The following is a 23,907-nucleotide window of genomic DNA, read 5'->3' as shown; positions in this document are numbered from 1 at the left end:
GCCAATCACACATTTTGTTTCTCACACGGTTTTTTTTCGCATTAGTGACGTCACGTCCCGCTAGACTCACTGGAACCTGACAGAGAAAGGCTCGTTGACTGCGGTGGAAATACGAGCATAGGTTATATCCTTCAAGGACGTCTTTCATCAACTGAACAAATAACCGCTGTTGGTGAATTCAACTATTATTCACGTTAAGGTACGTACATTGGATATAATGTCTTTTATTATTATTTTTACGCCGAGTCATTCTGAAGTTTGGTGTGTTTACTGAGTGGGGCTGGGCTTTGGCCTACAGGTGCACTGTAACTACTTCCTCAACATCCTATTATACTAACGTAGGATTTGTACTAGTACTACTTCATTAAACAATAAACACGATTACGTTACCAATAAGGTTAAGCCCAAGGAAAGAAATCCAAACTAATAGGGGACTGTTATTTACATCTTAATTTATTGCTTGAATTCATTACTATTGACTGATAAATAATTACGTTAAACGTCTCCGTTCCATTTCAGTCAGCACGATTCCATCAGCACGAAGACAATTTATATGTCACAGTGTGTTTCTTCATATTTTGTAAGAGCTTTGTACCTTTAATCACATTGATGTGGACGCACGCTCAAGTAATAACGGGTAATAACGGGGAAAAACAATGACATTTCTGCAAATGATTAAACTCTCTTTCCATAGACCAGGGGTCTCAAACTCAGGGTCTGGGTCAGGCTGCGCCGCATCAGGTTTAAAAAAATGCATTTATTAAAAACAGAATAAAAAAATGCTTTTGCTTCTGCTATACCCTCCACTTTTTCAGTGCTTTGGTTCCGGTTTTCTACAAGAAAAGCTCTGATAAAACATTCCACTGTTCTCAAATATCTTCATTTTTATTTTTCTACACAAAATAAGATGAAAAAATAAATAAACAAATCAAGAATGAAGAAATCAATCAGTAACAAATAAAGAAAATAACAATTAAACAGCTAAGAAAAAACTCAAGAATCCACATATAGTTGGTGGGTAGTAAAATTATTTTTTTTCAGATTCAAATGAACAGTATTAACAGTTATTTAACCTTTAACGTGAACATATATGAAACTTCATCATTTGACCCAATTAGCAAGTTAGCATCATACTCAGTTCCATCTGGGTGCAGCGTTGTAACTTTAACCACATGTTTGATGAGCTGCTTTATCTTGTGACTTGTATTTACAGTTTTATTCCATTACATTTCCTGCATTTATATGTACCCAGTGTCATAGGCCTTGAGCTTCACTGCTAACTCAATGTTGGAGTTGTTGTTGGACCAGACAGCGCATTGACAGCGCCTTATTTATTGATTTGGAGCCAACAAACACCGCTATGCTCACCAGAGACGGGTGGATAGGCACTGAAATAAAGCACCTGGAGTTGGTTTCCTGCCTGGAAATCTTGGTGCTAACCTGAGCTAGCAGGTCCTCAAACTGAGCCTGAAGTACCGCTGGTAGCCGCGTCGACCAGGCGGAGCTCTGGTAAGAACCAGCCGGGCTCTGTGTGTCCCCAGAGGGTATCATGTACCCAGAAATGACAACAGAGCTTCGGACTTACAGAGCAGTAAAGCGCATTGACGGTGGTGATCTCAGTCATGGATGATGAGAGAAAAAGCAAAACAGACGGGCTTGCTCGCGTATGAGAGGGGCAAAATCGCATCAATTGTGTCAATTGACATTCTGCTCCTGCACAATTCCCCTAAAAAATGTCAAGCACCAATTTTCTTGCTTAAAATTGACACTGCAACACACATAGACACTATTATCATTATCTCATCGTTTTCTATATCGTTGTCCGGATGGGCTTTTGACAGAAATTTGCATTGCACAGCAGCAAGAGAACATAATCATTTGTTCAGTACAAAATACACAATATAAAAATACACCATGAGATCTGGTTAGTTAAATATGAGGCATTATTAAAATACTGCACTTAGAACTTGGAGCTTGATATTGCACGTGGAGCTTGATCAGATATTGCACAGTGAATGGAGTCTGAGTACAGATCTGGCTATAGTGAAACATACACACACATACACACTTGCAGTTACTTACAATGTCTGCTCTCACTGGGATGCCGATTGGTGGAATAGCATAAATAGTATCTAGTATATTTTGGGAAGAAATTGTGTTGGGTTTAAGCCTCAGAGTATGCTGACTAAATGCAAACTAAATTGACTTGAAAGAGTAAAGTCACACATGGCATGAGTTGGTAGGTATAGGTATTCAGTTAGTGCTAACTTTGTTGTCATGTACTGTACTTGCGTCTCACTGCCTTCAGGTGAAACAAAACAAGTCATTAAGCGTTGTTCTCCTGCTCCCAGAGCACCGTTACCATGGTTACAATGTCTTGCCATCTGTCAGCAGCACTGGAACATATTGAGGTAAAAGGTCAAATGTTCTTTACAAAATCACTAATTGACAAACTGAAAGCAGAGAATACAACAGTTTCCTATTTTTGCATTGTTGACACTATACAACTTAGTTTAATACAATTACTAAATGATGTTTAAAAAATATACTTTGACCCTAATAAAGGCAGTTTGCTTTTCCAAAACAAGATAATAATCAGTGATAAAGACACTGGTCAACGAGCTTTTATAATATTGAAGCTACATCTTTACCGCACCCAGGAGATTTAATATGGCTACAGAGGCTGCGCTAAAAGCAGTTGTGTTTTGTTTAGGTGTTTGTAGTGTACATATAGTGAGTGATGGGCTAAGGTGCAGGTATTTTTTTTCCTTTCCACTGCTGTGGTTGTTCTGCATGAGCAAATCTAGCATCAAATGTTGTGAAGTTCCATATCTGCCTAGGCAGGATCCATTAGCAGTTCGTTGGGAAATACACTTCCTCCTCACGCGGTCTGGAGTAAAGCAAATAATCCAAAGCCATTGATTGGACTGTCTGAGTTGGTGTGCATGTCTCACGCACTACACACACACACTCCTACTGGGTTTCTTTACCTGTGTAACCATGCAAATGTCAGCCCTTGTCTGCTTAGCATTTCTCTTTCCCATGGTGAATGTGGTTAGCCTCTTGCAGCCCACTGTGAGTAGTTCCTTGTATTTGTGAAGTCTGTGTGAACAGCAAGATGGTTTCGCTTATCTGCTAGGTTGTGATGATCGGATCACAAGACATTCCTTCTTAAACATCGTTTAACAGTATGGAGAATATGCTCTGCGTGTTCTATGAGACGACAACAGGCATGAAACAGGATTGTAGATTCATGAAAACCGCTACTGCTCTCTTGTGGGAAAGAGTTGCATCATGGCTTTCAGAGAGGATTGGGCACTCCTGCAAAGAACCCAAAGGAATTCATTACCGGGTAGAGAACACAAACAAATGCATCTGTCTTATTGTCAGTTAGTGTGGCAAAGAACAAGAAGAAAAGATGATCATGCTCATCTTAAACCACTAATAATATTTTAACTGATGTTGTTCTAGTCCTACAATCATATTTGAAATGCACGGTGCTGTGAAGAACAAAAGTTATATGTAGGGATTGGGCTGATCCAATCCATTATCACTATCGGGTTCCGATTCCAGTGTAATTCATGTATTGGACATTGCTGATACCACCTTTGAACATTTCTGATCTCTCAGGCTGAGCGCTTGTGTGTGTGTGTGTGTGTGTGTGTGTGTGTGTGTGTGTGTGTGTGGCTACATGTGGAGATGAGGCAGCTCCATTTGCTGATATTCTTTTTGTCTATAGTCCATTGTAACGTTTTTCTGTTTCAGGTAATTCCTGAAAGATGAATCCAGACCAGCCGCCTCCATACCCAGGCCCAACGGCTCCAAGCTACCCAGGCCAGGGCCCCCCACCTCAAGGATACCCACCACAGGGTTTTCCCCCACAGGGTTACCCTGTTAACATGCAACAGCCATCATACCCAAACTACCCCCCTGGACCGATGGGACCCGGAGGCCCCTATCCAGATCCAGGACAGGCACCTTATCAAGCATACCCTGGACAACCACAGTATGGCTGGCAGGGTGGTCCCCCTCCAGGACCCATGTATGGTGAAGCTCCTAAAAACACAGGTGGGTGGTACAACAGGATGTTTATTGAACGACATGATTATTAGACCGCTACTGAAAATGTTGTTGCAACAATTCCATACCAGAAGGTTCAAGATGTTAGACGTTTGAATTTGATCTTTGAGACAACTGAAGTAAATGTTCATGTGAGATGTTTGAAGACTGAATTGTGTCAAGGTGGAACTGTCTGTGCTAAGCATCCTTTGGCTTATCAGGTCATTCATTATGAAATAATCATTAACCACTTGAGTCTATTCATATCATTTCAGAGGTCAGCATTCATGAGAAGTTCTATGGTCACTTGATTAGCTTGTCACCCAGGTGACGGCCGGTAGTGTCTTGAGTCAGTGCACCTTTTTGTACAAAGCCAGCCTTAGTATTTCTCCTCTTGCACATGAATGATTCATCACGAAAACACAGGGATGGAGATGTGTTCATTCAGGCTTGTTGTCTAGATTGTACATAGACCGTAAAGCCCAACACCTGCTGGTAACTAAATCCTACCCCCACTCTCTTTTACCTGAGTTCTAAAAAACTCTTAATTGCATCCGGGTAGTGATAGCCCAAAGCAGAGCTCGTATTACTTAACCGTAAAGTGTTTACCGTTACTATGGGGACATTCCTCCCTTGATTTACGTGAAGGGAAATCCCAACAGATGACTTAACTTCAACTCACCACCGTGTGTTTGAGAGGAAATACTAATGACTTCACCTTCTGTCCCTCAGTATACTTGGTGGAGGACAGGAGACGAGACGACTCATCAGACACATGCCTGACAGCCTGCTGGACAGCCCTGTGTTGCTGCTGTCTGTGGGACATGCTGACATAACAATGTTCTCCTGCACCTCAGTCACCCCCTTAGTTCCCTGCTTCTGTGCCTCAAAACAATTAGCAACCCTTGCCCGCATCGGCCTTAAATCTCGCGCCCCCTCTCAACGTTGTCTTCATTTCTTTTAACAAATCTTTTCCCTTGTTTATAAACGCATGCTTTTTTCCCTGTATGGATATTTTTCTTCTTAATGTGAAGTCCTCTGTGCCAACTGACTGAGCAACCCAGTCCACACGCTACCATGTAGCAGCTTGTAAGTGAGCTTCAAGACCTACCCTGAGGGTGCGTTTACACAACAACACTGTTTTTTGCTGTTTATTTTTCACATTTGACAACATTGTAAGACATCCGCTTTCACACAAACCGGCAAAAAAATTGACTGAAAACATGATGCATTATGCATGCCAAGCTAGTGGATGGTGATGTCTCTTAAGAAAAGCCTTTAAATCCTCTACTGAAAGCTATCTGAATGCACACTAACACCCCTCTCCATCCTAACCCAAACTTATAACTACATGTACTCTTTGCTGATGTACAATCAGTACTACTACAAGCACATACCCATGCATGCAAAACCTGTTTTTATTAGATGACCATATACAGTGTTCACACTGGAACACTATCATTTTTGAAGTGGTTTGTGTTTGCAGCTCCAAAATGTTGTCATGTTAAAACAGTAAATGGATAAAAAATGGTGTCGTGTAAACTGCTGTTAATTTCAGGCTTCCTGCAGTAGTCTTGCACCACATGTCAGTTGAACATGGCAGAATGCAACATCAAGGCGCACACACTCGGTATACTTGGCTCTCAGGCTCATCTCATGTGACGCTCTTCAGCACTTTATGATGATTACCTCTGTATGTACTTCCTGACTCCCGTCTATCCTTCATCTTTTACCTGCGTTCTTTGCTCCATCCCATCTCTCTTACTTGACTTTCATTGGTCTCCCACACGCCTATATGCCCCAGGTGGTCTTTAAGGAGCTGACATTGAGAATGTTTTGTGTCTTCAGGTGAAATCACATCACTATAAACACTGAATCTAATGGTCACACATTTCTTTTTCCATAGTGATCTATATATAACATATTTTTCATGCATTTGAGATTTAACTGAAAAAAAACAAACAAACCATGTTGTGATTGATAAACCGAATGACTCGTTAAATGCCTGTTTGCTTTAAATTAAAATATGACATTAAAGTCATTTATTCCCATCAAGTGAAATGCTGTGTTTATTTGAAAAGTGAGTAGAGTGAGTGGTAAGTGTGGATCAGGGTTAATGAACAAATATAGTCATAATGGAAACATTAACTAAATGGAATATTACTATTTGTTGATTATAAATTATTATAAATGTGTTTCTGTACAAAGTCCAATCGCTAACTTTTTCTTAAGCAAAAATAGCTGAATGTGCACATTACCTGATAATTTGGGTCTTGGTGCTTGCCAGGTCCTTTCCTTTTCCATACTGGGACTGGAGCTTTTCAATGGTCTTGGAGTGCAGAGGGCTGAACATCACCTGCAGGAGTGACATGCATGATTGGTGGGCTCCCATGGTAAATACAATAATAGGAATAGTAGTATAGGTATAGTGTGTTCTGTTGTGCTGTCTACGTGTAATGGAGAATAATTACATCTGCAGAATAATGGAGTTTTACACATTTGTATAAAAAATATACAAAGTATATTCATTGATTTCAGTGAATAAAATTCATCCATGAAAGCGACATGGAATTTCACAAAAAATATATTTTATACAAGTGAATATATGGTATACTATACAATGTATATACACTGTATAACGTAATACATTGTATTGTGCGCCGAATCACACCCACCTCTCTTGCTCACCATCATGGCGGGCTTTCTGCTTATGGCCTGCTACACTCTGTTCTATTCATTTGAGTCAGCATCCTGTTGAGGTCTAATGTGTTTGGCCAAGACTGCCCTGGATCCATGCAGCTATTCATAGTTGCTCTGGAGTAGCATGTTTTTTTCAACGCCCCACCGGCCTGCTTAACACATTGGCCGTTTGTATGTGAGGAGGGTGCAGTCATATGCCAAATGTAAGTAAATATTGGGCTCTGGTTGTGGGAGGTAACACCTTTTACTTTGATGCCACGTTTCCAGCGTCCATTCCTCTGATTTAGCTTGCATCTCAGCTTTGAGTTAGTGTTGACAAAGCATATTATTAGTATGAACTTTATGAAAGTTTGCTTGTTCTCATTCTTTATTCTTTATACTATTTTTTCTCTTGACATGATTTATAATCTTACTTTGTTATCCTGTATTTTAAGAAAATGAGGGTTGAGGGCCCATAAAAAAACAGCAGCAGGATGTAAAATGGCGCTCATCCCACGCTTTGGACAACCCTGTCAAAGGATTTTATCTGTCTGCTTCAGCAAATTTGAACAATTCACCACAACCACACAAAATATGGTGCGTTATGAAAAACCAACCAACTATCACTGAAAAGGAATAGATGAGTGCAAGTGGGTGTCGGAGTTTCTGCACATGATCTCCGTGATGGGAGACTTGAGTGAATGTAGTCCCCGATTCACTTCAGTGAGTGACTCATAAGAAGCGAGTCAGTAAACGGAATCGATTTTCTGATCAGTGAGCTACAGTAAACATGATTAAAAATGATAGCGACATCTGAACAGCAACTTCATGAAGACAGACTGCTTGGCATAGCTCTTGTATATTCTATTTGGAGATAATTCATACATTAAGTGACTTCTTAGACAGTTTTTTTTTATTGAGACGGCTTAAAACAACTTTCCAATGTCTTCACAGAAAAAAGTAATCTCTGCAGTGGATCAACATTCATTTGATAACATTCTACTAAGGAGCACATGTGATGTGAAGTACTGGTCAACCATTACTTCAACATGATTCAAGTCGTTATTTTTGACCAGAATGTGGGGAAGAAATGCAATGTGAGGGCAATGTGCAACAAACAGCAAGCTGTTACAATCAGTTGAACTGTCTGGTACCATCAGCCGTGGCTGAATGTCTTTCAAATACAATATATATGTCCCCTCTGCTGGAATTAGAACAGTAAGGGAAAAAAAAACAGGAACATTTATTGTGCTATGCAAAAGAAATGAGATGAAAGTGAACTAGACATGCTTGAGTTGAAGTAAACAATCATGTTTTATTCATAAGGTCCCAGAAGAGTCTCGTTTTAGTGAAAGTGTTATCCTTTGATAATACTGATTTGGTACATTTTGACATCCATCACGAGTCTCTTCACAGTGAGGAGGATCCATTACTGCTACTGCTGTTGGGATCTAGGTCAGAAATACATCAGCTTCCAAAAACAAAGACAGAAAGAACGAAAAAGAAAACAACAAACTGCGGACTGATGCTGTAGATATGCAATATTAGAGTGCCACAAAACTCTAAGAGTAGTAATACCAGCCAAAGAATTTGCACATAACAAGCCACTTCCTCTTAGAAATATAAAACTTGATATTCTGAACAATATTCTACTGTGCTGCATAAAGGTAGGTCTATACAACTGTACATCGAAATATAGCTTGGAAAAACATTTTCACAGTTTTAAAGACTTTTATTTAGTGTATAAACCATTTTAAACACATAAATTATTCTTTTTAGAGACTTACTATTATTTGCCCTGGTAGTAATCTAAAAAGTAATACAAAAACAAAATTGGACACATAATTTACAAAAGAAAAAAAAAAATCAACCCATATGTTAAAATTCATTTTGAATACAACCGACTCATTCATGATTGTCATATAGTACTAAGAATAAATTAATTAAAAAAACAAACAAAAGAAAATGAAAATAAATACTTCATATGTTTGGACTCTGTGAGCGGTGTGTTCTGTACAGAAATGCCTCGGTGACGTCTCACAATCCTACTGCGACTGAAACATACAAAACTACAGCATCTACAGTATACGCAACATCCTGAACCTTAGTGGAGTCGGACATATATGTAGTCATATGTCCTTTCGCCCGGTTTCACGTGCCACTGTCCGCAAATATAGCAATCTTTTTTTTTTTTTGTCTTCAAAGTCTTCTGTGGTCCAGTAAGAGTAGTTGAGGGAGGCCTTCAGCTTGTGTGTTGTTTGCTTTGATGAGTACTGCATCAGCAGGGGGCGACTGCTCAGCGATGGTCAGTGGGAGGCCTGAGACAAGGTGACCACTCATAGTGCTGGACTGACTTGAACATTTCCTTGTCCGTCCTCCACGCATGTGTTGTTGTCATGACAACACTCCAAAGTGGTCTCCACTCCAGTCATTTTGCTTTCAGCGTCCATGAGAGAGAAGAGGCTTCGCCGCAGAAGCCAGCGAAGCTCCACTGAACGTTCCACGGTCGCTCTCAGTGTGACCCAAAAATATGGGTGAAAATATCAATCATCTTTTTTAAAAAGGGGAATCTTCTTATTTATTAAGCAGTGCCTTTTCACTTTTTCAGTGTTTTTGTCATCAAAAGAAATATTACCTTACTTTTTTTTTGCCTGTGGCAGTAAAATTAATCATAGTTTTCACTCTTCAAATGTCCCTGCAGCGTTCCATGAGTAACCCCGTTTGTTGGTGAAGGGTTGAGGAGGCTGGGAATGAAAGAAAGGGTTAGGATGAGTTGGACTAGCGCAAGGTGGGCTGTTACCTCTTGCCCATTTCGTTCTGTCTGAGGAATTGGATGTTGTTACTGCTGTCAGCCAGTTCTGGGTACTGCTCCACAGGTAGTACATAGTAGCCATCGTAGCCTTGTACTCTTCCTGTTGTTAGGAGCTGTTGTCTCTCTCCTTCAGTCCAGAGGCGACTGCCGCCTTTTCCGTCTCTAGCCTTCTGTTGTTCTTTGGCCCAGGCCCCCGCCAATGCCCTTTGTCGAGCCAGCTCCAACAGTCTTACCTTCTCCTCATCCACCACGTCTGCAGAGAGCCCATAACGAACGCTCACCACAAACGACGGCACCGCAAATTCCACAGTCACTCCTCTCCTGGAGCGCCCGCTCACGGTCACGTTGATACCGCTCTCCAGTGACTTACGTCCGTTGGTCAGTCCCAGCGCCAAGAGATCGCTGTCAGCGGAGCCAATTTTGCCAAAGTAGTGACAGTCCTTCCCATCCTGCGTGTAGTGCGTGCCTTCCAGGTACTGGGCGCCATTCAGCACGAGAGCCACTTTGCGGCTGTCGTCGCTAGCCAAAGATGACACGCCAGCCACTACTCTGCCCTCCTTCAGCGCCAGCATTACCCCACGGCCAATGATGGGGGTACTGGTGCCAAACCAGTGGCCCGGCTTGTCCTTGCGTCTGCGGCGTTCCTTGTTGAGAAGACGACCCTCCAGGGCCATGAACGCCTGGTTGTGACGCTCTGCGGCCTGCTGCACTCCAGTGATGAGCTACACAATGAAAGAAAAACAGAATAGGGTGTACAGTCCATTCATGGCAAAAATCATAGCTGCGATCTACCATACAGTACCTGTCCATTTTCACAGTGCTGAGTGGCCTGCAGCTCGTACGGGGGCTCCACAAAGTAGAGCGAGTGTCGAGGGAATCCTGGTATTATGTTGCTAAGCTGGAAGCCAAACATCACCAGCCAACTCTTAACATCTACAGGAGCAGACAGAAATTGTATTTCTGATAAATATGCACAGGAAATCCAATAATTTGATTTATCTGATAATATAATATGAAGTTTACAATAAAATTCACGTGAGCAAGTACGCATATTTCGTCCCAGAAAAGCATTTCATTTTTCAAAACCTCTGTCCACCAGAGGGAACCAGAGGTGACCAGAGCCCAGAAGGAGGCTGACATCATTGCAGCAGTTTGTGTGAAATAATACAAAATTTGTTTCACAAAAATAAAGTCATAAAGACTATCCACTCATTTATTTTTCATAATGACCTATTTGCCAGGGGGCCTTGTATTTGTTGAATGGCAGCCCTGGCCAATAACACTCATCATAAATAATAGTAATTTCTGCTTGCATTTATGATTCATGTATGAATGGCATCCTGTGTGCCTAAACCTATTTTTACTTACATAATTTAGAACTTTTGTTTTGTACCTTGTAGTATTTAAAAATATGTCCGCGTATTCCACAAAGATCGTTTCTTACCTGTGACATAATTTTTGACATCTAACATGTCACTGAGGGGATTGTTGTTCTTGAACATGTACAGATTAAATGGAGAGGGATCTTTTCCAATCTTGGGCCAGATGCTGTAGTCGGGTGAGGTCCAACGCCCGGCTAAGACGTCGTAGTCACGCTGGGTGAAGTGGACCAGCTTGGTCAGAGAGTCATACAGACCACCATGGAATCCAACCACCAGCTGAAATTCTGGATTGGAGTCCAGATAAACCTCTCCATACGCTGTGTACTGCAACTGAGAGGCAAGTAGGGCCCGTTACACAACAGCTGAATGCAACGTATGAGAATACCGAACAAACAGGTACCATATAAATGTGTGGCATTGTACTTGCATTACCTGTTTGATCATCTGTCCATTGCTGCTAAAAACAGCCAAGGGTGTCCCGGTGTTGTCAGATGCTATGTAGTATTCCTCACCACTGCTTACCTCCATGGCAAACAGATGACCCTAAACAAAATCATTCAATTTTAGATTCATTTTGGAATATAAAACTAGTTTTGAGGCGATCATAACATTGCTGAATCTTCAATCTACTAGACAGCCGATATTATTGCTGATATTCAGAATTTTGACACATATATCAGCATTGGTCATTTAAAAAATCCAATAAAACATCAATTTAAAACTGGGTTATTTTGGCTCTAATGCAGCCAAGCCTCTCTGTCTGTGGGTTCTGTCTCCAGGATTGTACCACCCACACCACTGATTGGTTACATGCAGAGCCACGTCATGGGTAACAACCAATCAGCAGTAAAAGCTGTACATGCACTGTGTTAAAAACACGTGAAAATATATTTGTAATCCAGTCGACAGCATCAGTGTTTTATTTCTTGATGCACTCAGCATACGGGAATAAAGTCAATCAACGTTTTTCCATGGAGTCATTATCTTTATACTCCCAATTGAAGCCTTCTATTTCTTATCTTTGCTGATACGCGCAAAGAATAAAATGTCAACAGGACTAAGGACGGGTATTTGACTACATTTCCTTGATTTCCCTTCCACTTTTTCATTGTGTATTTTTTCAGCTGTAGTTGTCTTTGTCAATGATATGACCTCTCTGGGACTGAATAACCATTTTTCATGACCATGTATTCAAAGATGGAAGAACAATTACTGATGAATCAGTTCAATTAATGTGTGACTTGTTTACCCAGGCATAGTATGAGCGCACCTACCTGCAGGTCGTAGTAGAGCGAGGAGATTTCTGAGCTGGAGTGGTTAAAGATGTGTGTCATCCTAGTTGGATGGTTGAGATCAGCATAAAAGAACTGAAGGTGCTGTCCAAGGCTGTTCCTTGTCGAGACTCGGCGGCCAAGCCCGTCGTAGTGATACACAACGCTCCAGCCACCAGGTCCACGATTGTAGGCCCTCAGCAGCTGACCCTTTGAATTGTAGTCAAACATGTCAGAACCCCGCTGGCTGAGGTAACCATCCTCATCCAAGCGGTATTGGACGTCTCCCAGTCGTGTGATGCGATCACGGAGGTCATAGCGTAGCGGCATGATCCGAGCGCTGTTCCCAGGGTTCAGCAGATGAAGGTTACCGTTCAGGTCGTAGCTGTAACGCCATGTTGACCAGTCGTTCACCTAAAAACAATAAAAAAGCCCGAGTCTAGTGTCAGTGACAGTCGGTCAGAGAATCATCGGTACAATGTCTGATAACAAAGACTATAAATCCACATTATATGGACCCTTCCACATGAATTATTCACCTTGACCCCTGTGAGCTGTCCGTCTCCATCATAATCATAGCGATACTGAGTGGTGTTGGCGTAGGGCCCAATTTTGAGCTCTCTCTTCACCACCCGTCCCATGCTGTCATACTGTACTGTCATCCAGTACATGAGGGATCGGAAAATCTCATACTGGACCTCCTTGATGCGACCGTGGGTGTCAAAATGCTTACTCAGCGTCATAACAGCTGTGGTGATGATCTGATTAATGTCATAGTAAATGACCCCAAACTTTCCAAAGTGCTCCACCTACGACAGAAATGTTTGCACAAAGTATAAGTCGACTGCCAGCCAAGGAACATACTGGTACTTAGAAATCACTTATCAGGTCTGCATACTAATGCTCAAAGACATTATTAAGTGCACCTTGCCAGAGATTTCATCATATCTGTAGAGGTCAACAGGAAGAGGCGTCTCACTGATGACTGGTTTCATGCTGGCGATTCGGAAACTGTTGTCGTGGTATGTGTAGTCGAACCTTGCATTGACCATCCCCTCTTCACTGAAGCGATAGATTTGCTTGTCAATGAGCGGGCCCATCTTGCGATAGCGGATGGTACAAGAGAAGCCGCCGCTCTGGAGATTGACCATTTTCAGCACGCCGGCGGTCTCATCATAGCCGAAAGTGACTGCAGTGCTGTCATACACGATCTCAGACAACTTGGCCAGCTTGCCGTACTTGTAGAGGACACGGCGGCCGGTTCCCAGGTAATGTGTGGCCTGAGGCCTGCCATCTTCGCTGAAGTCGTGGATGATGGAGGCGTTGCTTTCCGGGGGGTTGTACGTGTTACGGATGTATCCGATAGACACGTGTGTGAACATGGTGTGGCGGGCAACGCTCGGCATGGTGACAGCTGTGACCCGGTTTGAGGTATCAAACTCAAAGATGTACTGCTTTTGGCTCTGCAGCAATAACACCATAGACTGGAAAGAGAAACAGACAAGCACAAAGGAACCAGTGAATATCATGTATGAATATCAAATGTCTACTTTTTATCGACCATCATGGGTAAAGTTATAACTATTTATATGGCCCAACAGTCTGTTTTATGCTTACTGTTACTGGTCTTGTAAGATATACAGGCTCATATTTGTATTGTGCATTTGGTTTATCTTTTTATAGTGTTATTTATAAATGCATGTTTTTTATGGTGCCTGCCTTAGCACAACAGATCAATTTCAGCTATTGCAGCTAATTCTGGCATATTTAAGGTGATGCTTTTGCTCATATGTTGATTAATATGTACTGTCCTAATCAAACAAACAAACAAACTCAGGTTAAAGTAATACCAACACTAAATACAAGAATAAAGAAGAAACAGTCACCACTGAAAAACACCACTGAAGAAAAACAAAACAATAAGCTGCTCCGTTTTGTGTTGACGGACTAAAATGAAGTCTTTAATTAATTTATGGGAGGGCGTAACACGGAAGGCCGTAAACAGAAGACCACCTGTAATTAATCTGTCGGGGCATCTTAGCACGTACTGGATTGGAATAATTGATCTTAACGAGGCATTTTCTATGCTTCAAACTGTGTGACAAAAGTTTGAAGAAGGTCCTTTTCTCCATAAAGCAACATCCATGAAGGTGTAGTTGACTGAGTGGCACAAACAAAGCCTTGACCTCAACTATCAATTATTATTGGGATGAGGCGTTCTGGGTTCAAGTGTTCTGGGCGGAGTCAAAGCTGTGGCAGTTTGCAGCCAAGGTGTAATGTCCAAGTGTCCCATTTATTGTATAATGTAGCACATGTAATAAAGTACTTACTTTATCAAGATAACTGTAACTCCACACCTTCCCGTCCACAAAAGTACGAGATAGGATGCGTCCATGGGCATCAAACTCAGTTCTCTCGCTCATGCTCCCCCTCTGCAAGCCAACAAGCTGCCCAGTGGATGAGTAGGACACATTGACCACTGCCAGGCTGCTGCTAGGCAACCACATCGCCGGCCGTCCCTGTGCATCATACATGATCCGCAGTGTAAACTTGCGGTGATCATCGTAAATCTTCTCTGTGCGTGTGTTGCGGTCAAAATCGATGGAGAGGAGGTTGCGGCCATGTGCCTGGAGAAAACAAAGTGCATTTGCGAAGGCAAGTTAGATGAAATATTTAAGAGGACTTGAATATATAACATTAGACACTTATTGTTTCATATAAGTCTGATAAACTCACCCTCAGCTTCCTGCCAAAGACTGTAATCTTTCCCTTGGTCTGCTCTTTACGTAGACGCCATTCAATGGAGTTAAGGCCATTGTCTGTAGGAAGTGTTATATTCCTGCGACCAATAGTAGGACTGACAGACCCTGCCAAGATGTGGGGCTCCGTGTGGAAGCTTATGCCCATTCCATTGGCATACATGACTCTCAGGGTCCCATTGTTACACAGCTGGTAGCTGTTCCTTACCTGGTCTGTATGGGGAAACAAGAAACCAGGGTCAAGGCGTATGGACACACATGCTGAACAATCATTATTCCACTAAGATATGACAGGTGATTGAACAGGTTTAGGTTATCGCACAGCAGAAATCAAAGTCCCAAACAAAGCATCTACGCGTTGGTGGCCGTCTCTGTGAAGAATGTATAGTGGTTCTTTTAGAATTGAGAAACTGTCATCAATTTCCAGCCAGGGAATCATCTTTCATCATCTTTATTATGTGTACAACACACTTTATTGTGTTAACATTTATCGTTGTCTGCAACAGTTAAATTGGAAGCTTTCATTTTCTTATGGGAAAAACTATTTTGAAATCTGAATAAATCAGAGGTCCATCTGGCCCAGACTGTGTTAAAGGATGATGCAACAATTATCAGTTAGGGTTGATTGTCATTGGCCAATGTCTGCTCCTTTAACTCTTTGGTTGTCCTTTCCTTAAATCATTTCATTCATGCTCATGGCAATACAAAAGTATGATATCATTGCCCACAATTTATATGCTTTATGCTTCACGGATAATGTGCTTTTCCCAAGTGTCGAGATGACGCACTTGGTCTTGCGGTTCTTGAATGCACCATTGTTGCACTAACTAATACATCATTTTCCTCAGATGACGATATAACTTAATAAATAAAACGGGGGGATCTACTGTACAGAAATGATTACATGGCATCTTCATGTGATAAAATCATACTGGTACATGCAGTATTTGTTTACCAACTAAACTGGATCCATATTGCTAACATATTATGAATGAAATCTGACATCTCTCTGCAGCTCTCCTTATCTCCACAGTGTAATGAATCACTGACAAGTACAAGAACGGGATCAGATAAGCCCACGCCTAATGCTGATCTTAAAGTCTGTCTCCCTAGACTGAAAACACACATCTTAATCACAGCGACGTGACTGAGAGGAAGATAAAATTGTTTTGGGCCGAGAATATCTGAAAGGGGGAGCTTGTTCTCTTCATTTACAAAAGGTGAGGGGATCAGCTGGCACCTCCCTTTTAAACCCCCACCATAAATGACAGTAATCCATAAGGCCAATTTGTAATAAAGCTCCAGGCACATTTTAACAATGCCTCAAACAGACAAGCAAATGCTTTTTTTTCTCAGTGACTTGGCAGCAACAGCCTTTAGATAAATCTTCCCTGCACGTCTGCTTGAACAAGCTCGTAATAAAACAGAAGCAAGGGAACGAGAGGGGAGGGAGCGAGAGAAAGAGAGAGAAATGAGACCTTGTGGGCCGAGGAGAATTCACAGCGCAGAAGTTAATGAAGACAACGAGAAAGAGCGGAAGAATGGGAAATGGTTAAGTGAGTATGTCAGCAGAGACTTGCGCTGAAAACCCACACAGGGTAGTGGAAACCTTAAATTACTTACAACTCTGCCAGCGTCTCCCCCCTCTCCTCTTACAACACAGGTGGATCACAAGACAGCTCCATCATATTCTCCCTGAGATCATCAAGCCTTATAGCCTACTGTTTGCCAGTACAACACTTACATTGGTCAGCACGGGGATTGACAATTACTCTCCTTGTTCTTCAGCTCTAACCAGACCAAATAAGCTAAGGGATATTGGGAACTGCCTGAGAGCTGTGTTTGTATCTTCCTGCCCGTGCCTGTGTGAGATGAGGATTGAGATGAGAATTCCGCACAAGTTAATGAAATTGGCGCTCTGAAGATATTCAAATATGGAAGCATGGACTGTTATTACCTGCCACATATTGGTAATTTTACACCATGAGACGAGAAGAGAGAGATAAACTACTTCATTGAAGTGAGTAAAAATGACACTAAAGTAAGTATTTTATCTCCAAATATCATGGCACATTTGAAATTCTTCAAGCTGATGACCACTCTTGACCGTACAATCAGTTATTTCGTTTTCCATACCAGCTGACTTCGTGTGAGGGTACACAGATGTTACTAGTCGCCAGTCAATCACGGGGCAGACAAAGACCATTCATAGACAATAGGGTGTGTCTAATTAGCCTAACATGCGTGTCTTTGCAGATAGAACATGTAAAGCCCACAAGAGAGATGCATATATGACCCCTTAATTGTCCACAACCTGGATCTTTTCCTACCTTGCACCACAGTGTACGAGGCCTCTACAGAAGACAGGTTGGTGATGACAGTCACATCGTCATCTCTGCTCGAGCTCTCGATGTCGATGGTGATGGAACGTTCAATCTCACGATGGAGACTTGTTACCATGCCCGTGGGATACGTCACATTAGTCAGGCGACCCTCGCTGTCATACCTGGAAGAGAAGGCATGTCAGGAATGGTCGTTGAGGCACACTTGGCCTAAAATGTTAGAAAGAAGGACACAGAGAAGCATTTGCCTAGAGTTTGAAAACCTACCACCAGGGGTCAGCAGAATACTGTGCAAAGTGCAAAAGGAATGCACGTGGAACCTACTCCATCCAGCCATTCATTTTCTAGGCCGCTTATCCTCATTAGGGTTGCGGAGCCTATCCCAGCTGTCTTTGGGCGAGAGGCGGGGTACACCCTGGACTGGTCGCCAGCCAATCGCAGGGCACATATAGACAAACAACCATTTATACCCTTGGGCAATTTGGAGTCGCCAATTAACCCAACATGTTTTTGGAATGTGGGGGGGAAACCAAGTGGAGATTTGAAACCGATCTCCTGACTGTGTGGCCAACATGCTAACCACTCCCCCACCCTGCAGCTAGAACCGACCGATTAGACCCAACAGAATAATACCTATCCCACACTTACTGGTAAAAGGTGGTCCATCCAGTCTCATCAGCTTTGGTAGCGAGCAGGCCTGTGTTGCCGCTGTAGCCCATCAGAGCCACTTCTTGGCCCATAGCTGACACACTACGCAGACCTCCGCTCGGATCCAGCCCCAAGGTCACCACTTGATTCTCCGGCAGAAGAACCAGTCGCAGCAGGCCTGCTCCTCCTCCCTGGCCCAGGCCTTCCCTTCTCACCTTGACTGAATTATTGCAATTGTCCATCAGACTGGCCAACTCTCCATCTGCACCATACGTAAAGTTATAAAGTGGCTCTCCAGTCACAAGACTGACTGTCTGGATGTGAAGTCCCTCGGCATTGAAGATATACAGCTCCTGTTCCCTGGGTGATGCCACCTCATATTGGGGGCCCCCAGAGCCACTGTAGCCTGTACTAGAGACGGCAGGTCCAGGCCGGTTTGCTTGCACAGCTCTGATGCGTATGTTGTTGAGATCTGCGATGAACAGCGTCCCATCAGGGGATACAGCCAGCGAGGTAGGAGAGTTCAAGCCGGCATCAGGAGCGTAGCCGTCGTCTCCGTAGAAGCAGTTGCAGTTGACATCATTCTTGCAGTCACAGTCGGAGGCAGCGCCAGCCAGGAGGGAGATCTCTCCATTAGTGCTCACCTGTCGAACACGGTTAATCTTCTTCTCATCTGTCTCAGCGATGTAGAGAATGCCCGTGTGGGACAGAGCGATGGCTGTAGCACTCTCAAGGGCAGCATGGATTGCCAGCTTGCTGAGGCTGTAGTCAATACCTGGAACCTGGCAGTGCATGGGCCGGCCTGCAATGATGCTCACCTGTCAACAAACAACAAAATGTATTCACAAACTGAAGAGCAACAATGTAGTTAATTTACGGCTATAAGAACCACAGTGATCATGATGCTTAGACTGTGGATTCAGAAAATAGTGAATTTTTTCTAGTTTGTTACGTGCAATACTATACAAAAGCCATTTTACAAAAACATTTTCCACAAAAAACTAATCACAGGATTGACTTTTCACAGGAATTTTTCTTTCTAAATTCAATATAGAGGTGGACTGGCTTTTGTTCAACATCAGATCGACTGAAATGAAACCATTTTATTGCCAAATAAAACTGTAAGGATCTTATGTAGTACAAACCTGATGGTTCTCAGTAATGCGTAGAATGACGTTGTTCTCCAGGACATAGAGAGAGTTGTCCATGGGATTCACCGCTAAGTCTGTAGGCCACTCCAGACGTACCTAGCAGCCAGACACAAACGTTTTACATGTAATCCATCCATACATTTTCTACAGCTCATCCTGCTGACTTTGGGCAAAAGATGGACTCATCCATCCTAGGGCACATATACTCCTGATGATCGCAGTTCTTACAACACAGACAAGGGCCTTCAGTCAGCTGGCCTTTGACGCCCCTGCACAACATGGAGCTCCATTGTTCAGTTGATGAAAAAAGAACCCTAGATCATGATGGCGCCCCTTCCACTGTTCCGTGTGTAAACATGTCAGGTGGGATCTCCTTGTCATGCTAGTAACATATAGTAACAATAAAACGTTTGGTGCTGTCATGCAAATTGGAAAAACAAACAATTTTGTGGTGCTGAAGGAGACAAGGCTTTCGCAGACAATTTTTGTTATTAAAACCTTTCCCTCACAGATGTCGTCTGATGGTTATTGATCTGTACTCGACACCAGTAACAACCTTCCTTTGGGCCGAGGATGGTCCCGTGTCTTGAAGGACAGCCTCTGCCTCAAGGTCGGTGAATTTTTTTGGGGTCTATCACTCGACTTTTATGTTTTATAACCCTCAGGATATTTTTTAAAGTTTCAAATGAAACTTACTTACTTGAAGTCTTGCTTATGCAGCTCAACAATCCGACTACATTGAAACAGCAAAAGCTTTTTTTTGCCTTTACTATCAAGAGAACATGACAGTGTGAATACCAAACTGAACCCCATTCAGTCTATTCAGTGTTGTCTGCAATAAATACATTAGTCAGTTTTGGTCTTAAACGGGTCTTAACATTTTCACCAAAGAGACAGGCTATCATTCACACTGAACTGACACGGACTGAACCCAAGACTGAGGAGTCAACGATCAGACCATCAGTGACTTTACATGAAATAATCTACAGTATATGCTAATAGACACAATTTGAAAAGATGCCAAGTTTTCCTCTTCATTTTTTAAAGTAACTGCACTTCTCACTCTCTTTTCGTCCATTCATTTATCCACAGACTCTTTAAAGCTCCCTAAATCAGCCCGTCTCACACTTGCTGGCTGGCTGCAGGCCACACAATTGTCATAGCTCAGCACTCACAAAGCTGTAAGATCATCATCCATCACGCCATCACCACTCACATCTTCCCCACTTCTGAGCAACTCTCTTACCTGGCTCACATCCATGCTGGTGTCACAGCTCAGTGGTCGTACAGCGGTCAGATCGTTGGCCCCCAGCAGAGTGGAGATGATGCCGTTTTGGTCTACCTTCCGGATCATAGTGGCATCCACAAAGTACATGAGCCCATTTTTATCCACGGCAATACCTGGAGAAGCCAGGAAAAGAAGAGTGGTGTGAATGATGACTCATTACTTATAATTTACAACGGGGAAAGGCATCTTGAGTCAATTAAACCTCGGAACCCGGACTGCTGAACAGCATCATTCCTCATTGAGTAAGAGAGAACCAAGTGATGGCGGGGGCGTGTAACCTTTTAGTAAGTGTTAGTTTTGGGATGAGTCATCATACGGGGATGTGAGGTGTTGCTATTCCCAAAGAAAGTATGTAGACTGCAAGGAAATTTCAAGAAAAAAAAGCCACTGACTGTTCTCTCACCTCCTGTTTTTTTTTTCCTCTCCCCAACCATTCTTTTTCCTATTTGTTCTAGCTTTTTGTCTTCAATTTCAAAGTGGTGCTGTGTCAGCCTTACTAGTCTAAAAGGCAGCAGACATTCAGACAGGTGTGTTTGTTCTAAGCAACTGTGCTCCAAAATAACTACGCACACTGTGATATGTAAGAACAGATGGGGGCATAGCGAAGGGCACACAGCAAATGAGAAACAGAGGTGGCGAAAGAAAGAGAACAAACAATCGGGAGGGAGGGAGCGTATGGTGTACAGGCTGTTGTTGTGACAGGTAAGAGTGGATCATTGTCTTCTTTAAGCTCTCCGATCATCCATAACACACTCACCCATTGCCATATATGTAAGATTTTCTGTTTCACTGTAGGGAAATATGACAGTTTGACATCCTTGACAGTTTGGTGTCAGTGTTCATAAATCTAATAATCCACTAAAATTATTCCATTACTAAGTTTAATGTTAACCTGATTTATGCCCTGCTTTTTGTCTCCATCACTTGGAGCACTTGGAGAGAGCAGACCTCCTCCGAGGTTTTAACATAAATTTCCTGCAGGTGATATCAATGGGTAAATTCATTATCTTTTCATTTAAAGTTGGTAAAATGAAATCTGATCTTGAATCAGCACAACAAAATACAACCACTTGGGACATGTAGGTTTTCATGATGTGGAAAATTGCAGCAATTGCAGTCCCAATTTTTCATTTTCATTCATTGTGTGGTTAATTAATATATTTATTATTGTCCCAGGCCTCGTGCCCACAAGATTTTTGTGAATGAGAAATATTGCCACATTTTAATATCACAAGATCTTGTGACACCGCTATTCAATATTTTTGCTCAAATAAAAAAAAATAGTGGTTTTAAATAAAAGCTGCTATCTTACGGATTGTGCATCCAATTCAGATGTAAATATCTGGAAATAAAAGTTGACCTGACCTCACTGTTCCAGTACTTTTGGAGGGCAATATAACTTCCATTGCAAAGGTAATATAAAGCAGCAATAATCTGCATGCTTTGTGCACTGAAATGTAGCTCGAAAAAGACTACAAGAAAAAGCGGCTTTGCAAAATTGAAAATAATGAAAACCATTACCCGCAGTTATCCTCATTCATCATTTGATTACATACAAATCTGAAGAATGAGATCAATCAGAATAAATGAATGTAATAGTGGAACCGTAATCAGGACTAAATATACAGTTTGCTGGCTCCACTTGGGCTCATTTCACTTCCCTTCATGCTGCTCACCTTTTGGGCTCATAAGTGTAGCTTCAGTGGCTTTGCCGCCGTCACCGCAGCGTTCATCAAAGGGCAGGCACTGCTCTCCAGTCCCAGCTACGACCTCAGCATTGTCAGACAGCAGACGACCACCCGTTAACGAGCGAACACGGTAAATTCGCCGGGAGTTGGTGTCTGAGATGAACAATGCCCCGGATAGTGGATCTACTGCCAGGAAATACTTATGGGTTGGATTGTTACTGTGGGAGAAGAAAAAAAGGATTATCTCAAGGAATAAGTAACTTCACTGTATATCGTCATTCACGGCTTCATGTATGTTCATGATTAATTAGGAGAAATGATGGATAAACTGATCTTACCTGTGTCTGAAATCTTTGTTCCTTCAAGAGATTAAAAAAAAACACAACAAAACAAATGTGGTGTTTAAATCCATCCCATTCTTTCCAAATCCATCTTCCCACCCTGACTCATGTGATGCTTTACCTCAATTCCAAGATGCCAGTAGTGTTCAAGGATGGGAAAACCCTGCGCACAAAGTTGAGGTCCCCTACGTAGAGGCTGCCGTCAATGCCCATCGCCAAGGCAACTGGTGCCAGCAGCTTATTGCCGTCCGCAAGTCCATTACAACTGGGGCAGGAGATACTGCGTCTGCGACCATTGCCCATGATGCTGGTGATGACTGGAGGTTGCTCTGTCACAAAGATGTTCTCTCCGCTTCCCTTGTGAAGAATGCCTGCGCATGCAGATCACGCACGGATGCGTCAATGCTTGCATATTGAAATAAAGCACTTGAATCATATACTGTATGTGGCACAACCATAAACCTTTATGATGATTAAAGCAAGGGGTCAAAAGGATTTAGCTTTTTCTGGCCCAATGCTGTCACTTTGGTGAATACCGTGCCATATTTTGGACACCCCAGGTCTAACCCTTCCTAGAACCATATAGTCAGAATAAAACCAAAGGTGTCTGAAGACACAAATGTTTTCATATTTACCACTGCGCGTATTGAGTATATGGTGCTTGTCCAGTGACCAGCCTCCCAGATTGGTGGGATCCAGTTCGTAGCCTTGGAGGATGGCGGTTCTCTTCTCCCACAGAATGAGACTAGCACATGACTCATACTCGTAGCCTACGGAGACTGCGTGTTGGAAAGAGCGAAAAGGGAGGAATAGGTGAGACAAAGAAACAGCGATGGTCAATGAAGAATAGATCAGATAATCACCTCCCAAGCTCAATTATGCCGTGAATTGCGCGACACAAAGCAAAGCTAGTTAGCACCTGCACCCTGCTCTGAACTAACACCTTAGTAACACTCTCAAATGCTGCTAAATCAATCAGAATTTGTGTTAATTGGAAATGACTTCCTGGAGGATCTTTATACACCTACAGGCTGCACCTAAAAATTCCACAGGGTTTATTAAAAAGAATCCGAACGAAGGATCGATATCTGATTCACTAAGAATAAAATTGAGACAACAATGTTATGCCAAGATCATGTTATTGTATGTGTGAGCATATACGTGCACATATGAATTGTGTGTACACGCAAACAATTCCCAATGGAGTCTTTGTGAGAGTGTTCTTTCCAGCATCTTCAGCTTCACTGCTGAACAACAACATACCTCCGCTCAAGGTCTCGGAGATGGATAATAAGTACTGACATTCTTAGAAAGTTAGGAATGTTAGAGTGACTTTCCAAATGGTATGCTCTAAAGATGTCAGCCCACGCTGATGCCCCTGATGTCCATGTGTGTGTCTTCTTTCTGACAAGTGACTGTGGCAGCAGAATGTAATACCACTGGGTGCTCTGTGTGCTGCCCCAATAGTTAACTGCTAACTCACCCTG

At 42.5% G+C, this 23,907-nt stretch overlaps 2 protein-coding genes across 17 annotated transcripts in view; one reads left to right on the top strand and one right to left on the bottom strand.

The window, feature by feature from the left end:
* Positions 1-32: 32 nt before the first annotated feature.
* On the top strand, positions 33-6,114 carry LOC131110311 (cysteine-rich and transmembrane domain-containing protein 1-like). Its single transcript, XM_058063297.2, has 3 exons — positions 33-199; positions 3,766-4,068; positions 4,792-6,114. The coding sequence occupies exons 2-3, from the start codon at positions 3,780-3,782 to the stop codon at positions 4,893-4,895; spliced, it is 393 nt and encodes a 130-aa protein (XP_057919280.2). The 5' UTR covers positions 33-199; positions 3,766-3,779; the 3' UTR covers positions 4,896-6,114.
* Positions 6,115-7,616: 1,502 nt separating this feature from the next.
* tenm2a (teneurin transmembrane protein 2a) overlaps positions 7,617-23,907 on the bottom strand; it is a 186,028-nt gene continuing 169,737 nt past the window's right edge. For 10 of the 16 annotated variants that reach the window (XM_058063578.2, XM_058063577.2, XM_058063582.2 and 7 more), the window contains 17 exons: positions 23,056-23,199; positions 22,542-22,791; positions 22,418-22,438; positions 22,068-22,297; positions 20,350-20,504; positions 19,098-19,199; positions 17,953-18,770; positions 17,293-17,468; positions 14,940-15,175; positions 14,534-14,830; positions 13,130-13,687; positions 12,743-13,012; positions 12,207-12,617; positions 11,365-11,475; positions 10,995-11,262; positions 10,353-10,483; positions 7,617-10,272 (listed from right to left, as the gene is read on the bottom strand). In XM_058063578.2, the coding sequence (XP_057919561.2) occupies positions 9,535-10,272; positions 10,353-10,483; positions 10,995-11,262; positions 11,365-11,475; positions 12,207-12,617; positions 12,743-13,012; positions 13,130-13,687; positions 14,534-14,830; positions 14,940-15,175; positions 17,293-17,468; positions 17,953-18,770; positions 19,098-19,199; positions 20,350-20,504; positions 22,068-22,297; positions 22,418-22,438; positions 22,542-22,791; positions 23,056-23,199 (4,916 nt within the window). In that variant the 3' untranslated portion in view covers positions 7,617-9,534. The remainder of the gene's footprint in view (positions 10,273-10,352; positions 10,484-10,994; positions 11,263-11,364; positions 11,476-12,206; positions 12,618-12,742; positions 13,013-13,129; positions 13,688-14,533; positions 14,831-14,939; positions 15,176-17,292; positions 17,469-17,952; positions 18,771-19,097; positions 19,200-20,349; positions 20,505-22,067; positions 22,298-22,417; positions 22,439-22,541; positions 22,792-23,055; positions 23,200-23,907) is intronic. The other 6 variants (XM_058063593.2, XM_058063587.2, XM_058063589.2 and 3 more) reach the window with 1 other exon arrangement.

Source organism: Doryrhamphus excisus, linkage group LG22 (genome assembly GCF_037039965.1).
Source record: "Doryrhamphus excisus strain RoL-2023G ecotype Guam linkage group LG22, RoL_Dexc_Guam_v1.1, whole genome shotgun sequence".
NCBI classification, from domain to species: Eukaryota; Metazoa; Chordata; class Actinopteri; order Syngnathiformes; family Syngnathidae; genus Doryrhamphus; species Doryrhamphus excisus.
The sequence above is the reverse complement of the archived record's forward strand: the minus strand, read 5'-3'. Positions and strand labels throughout refer to the sequence as shown.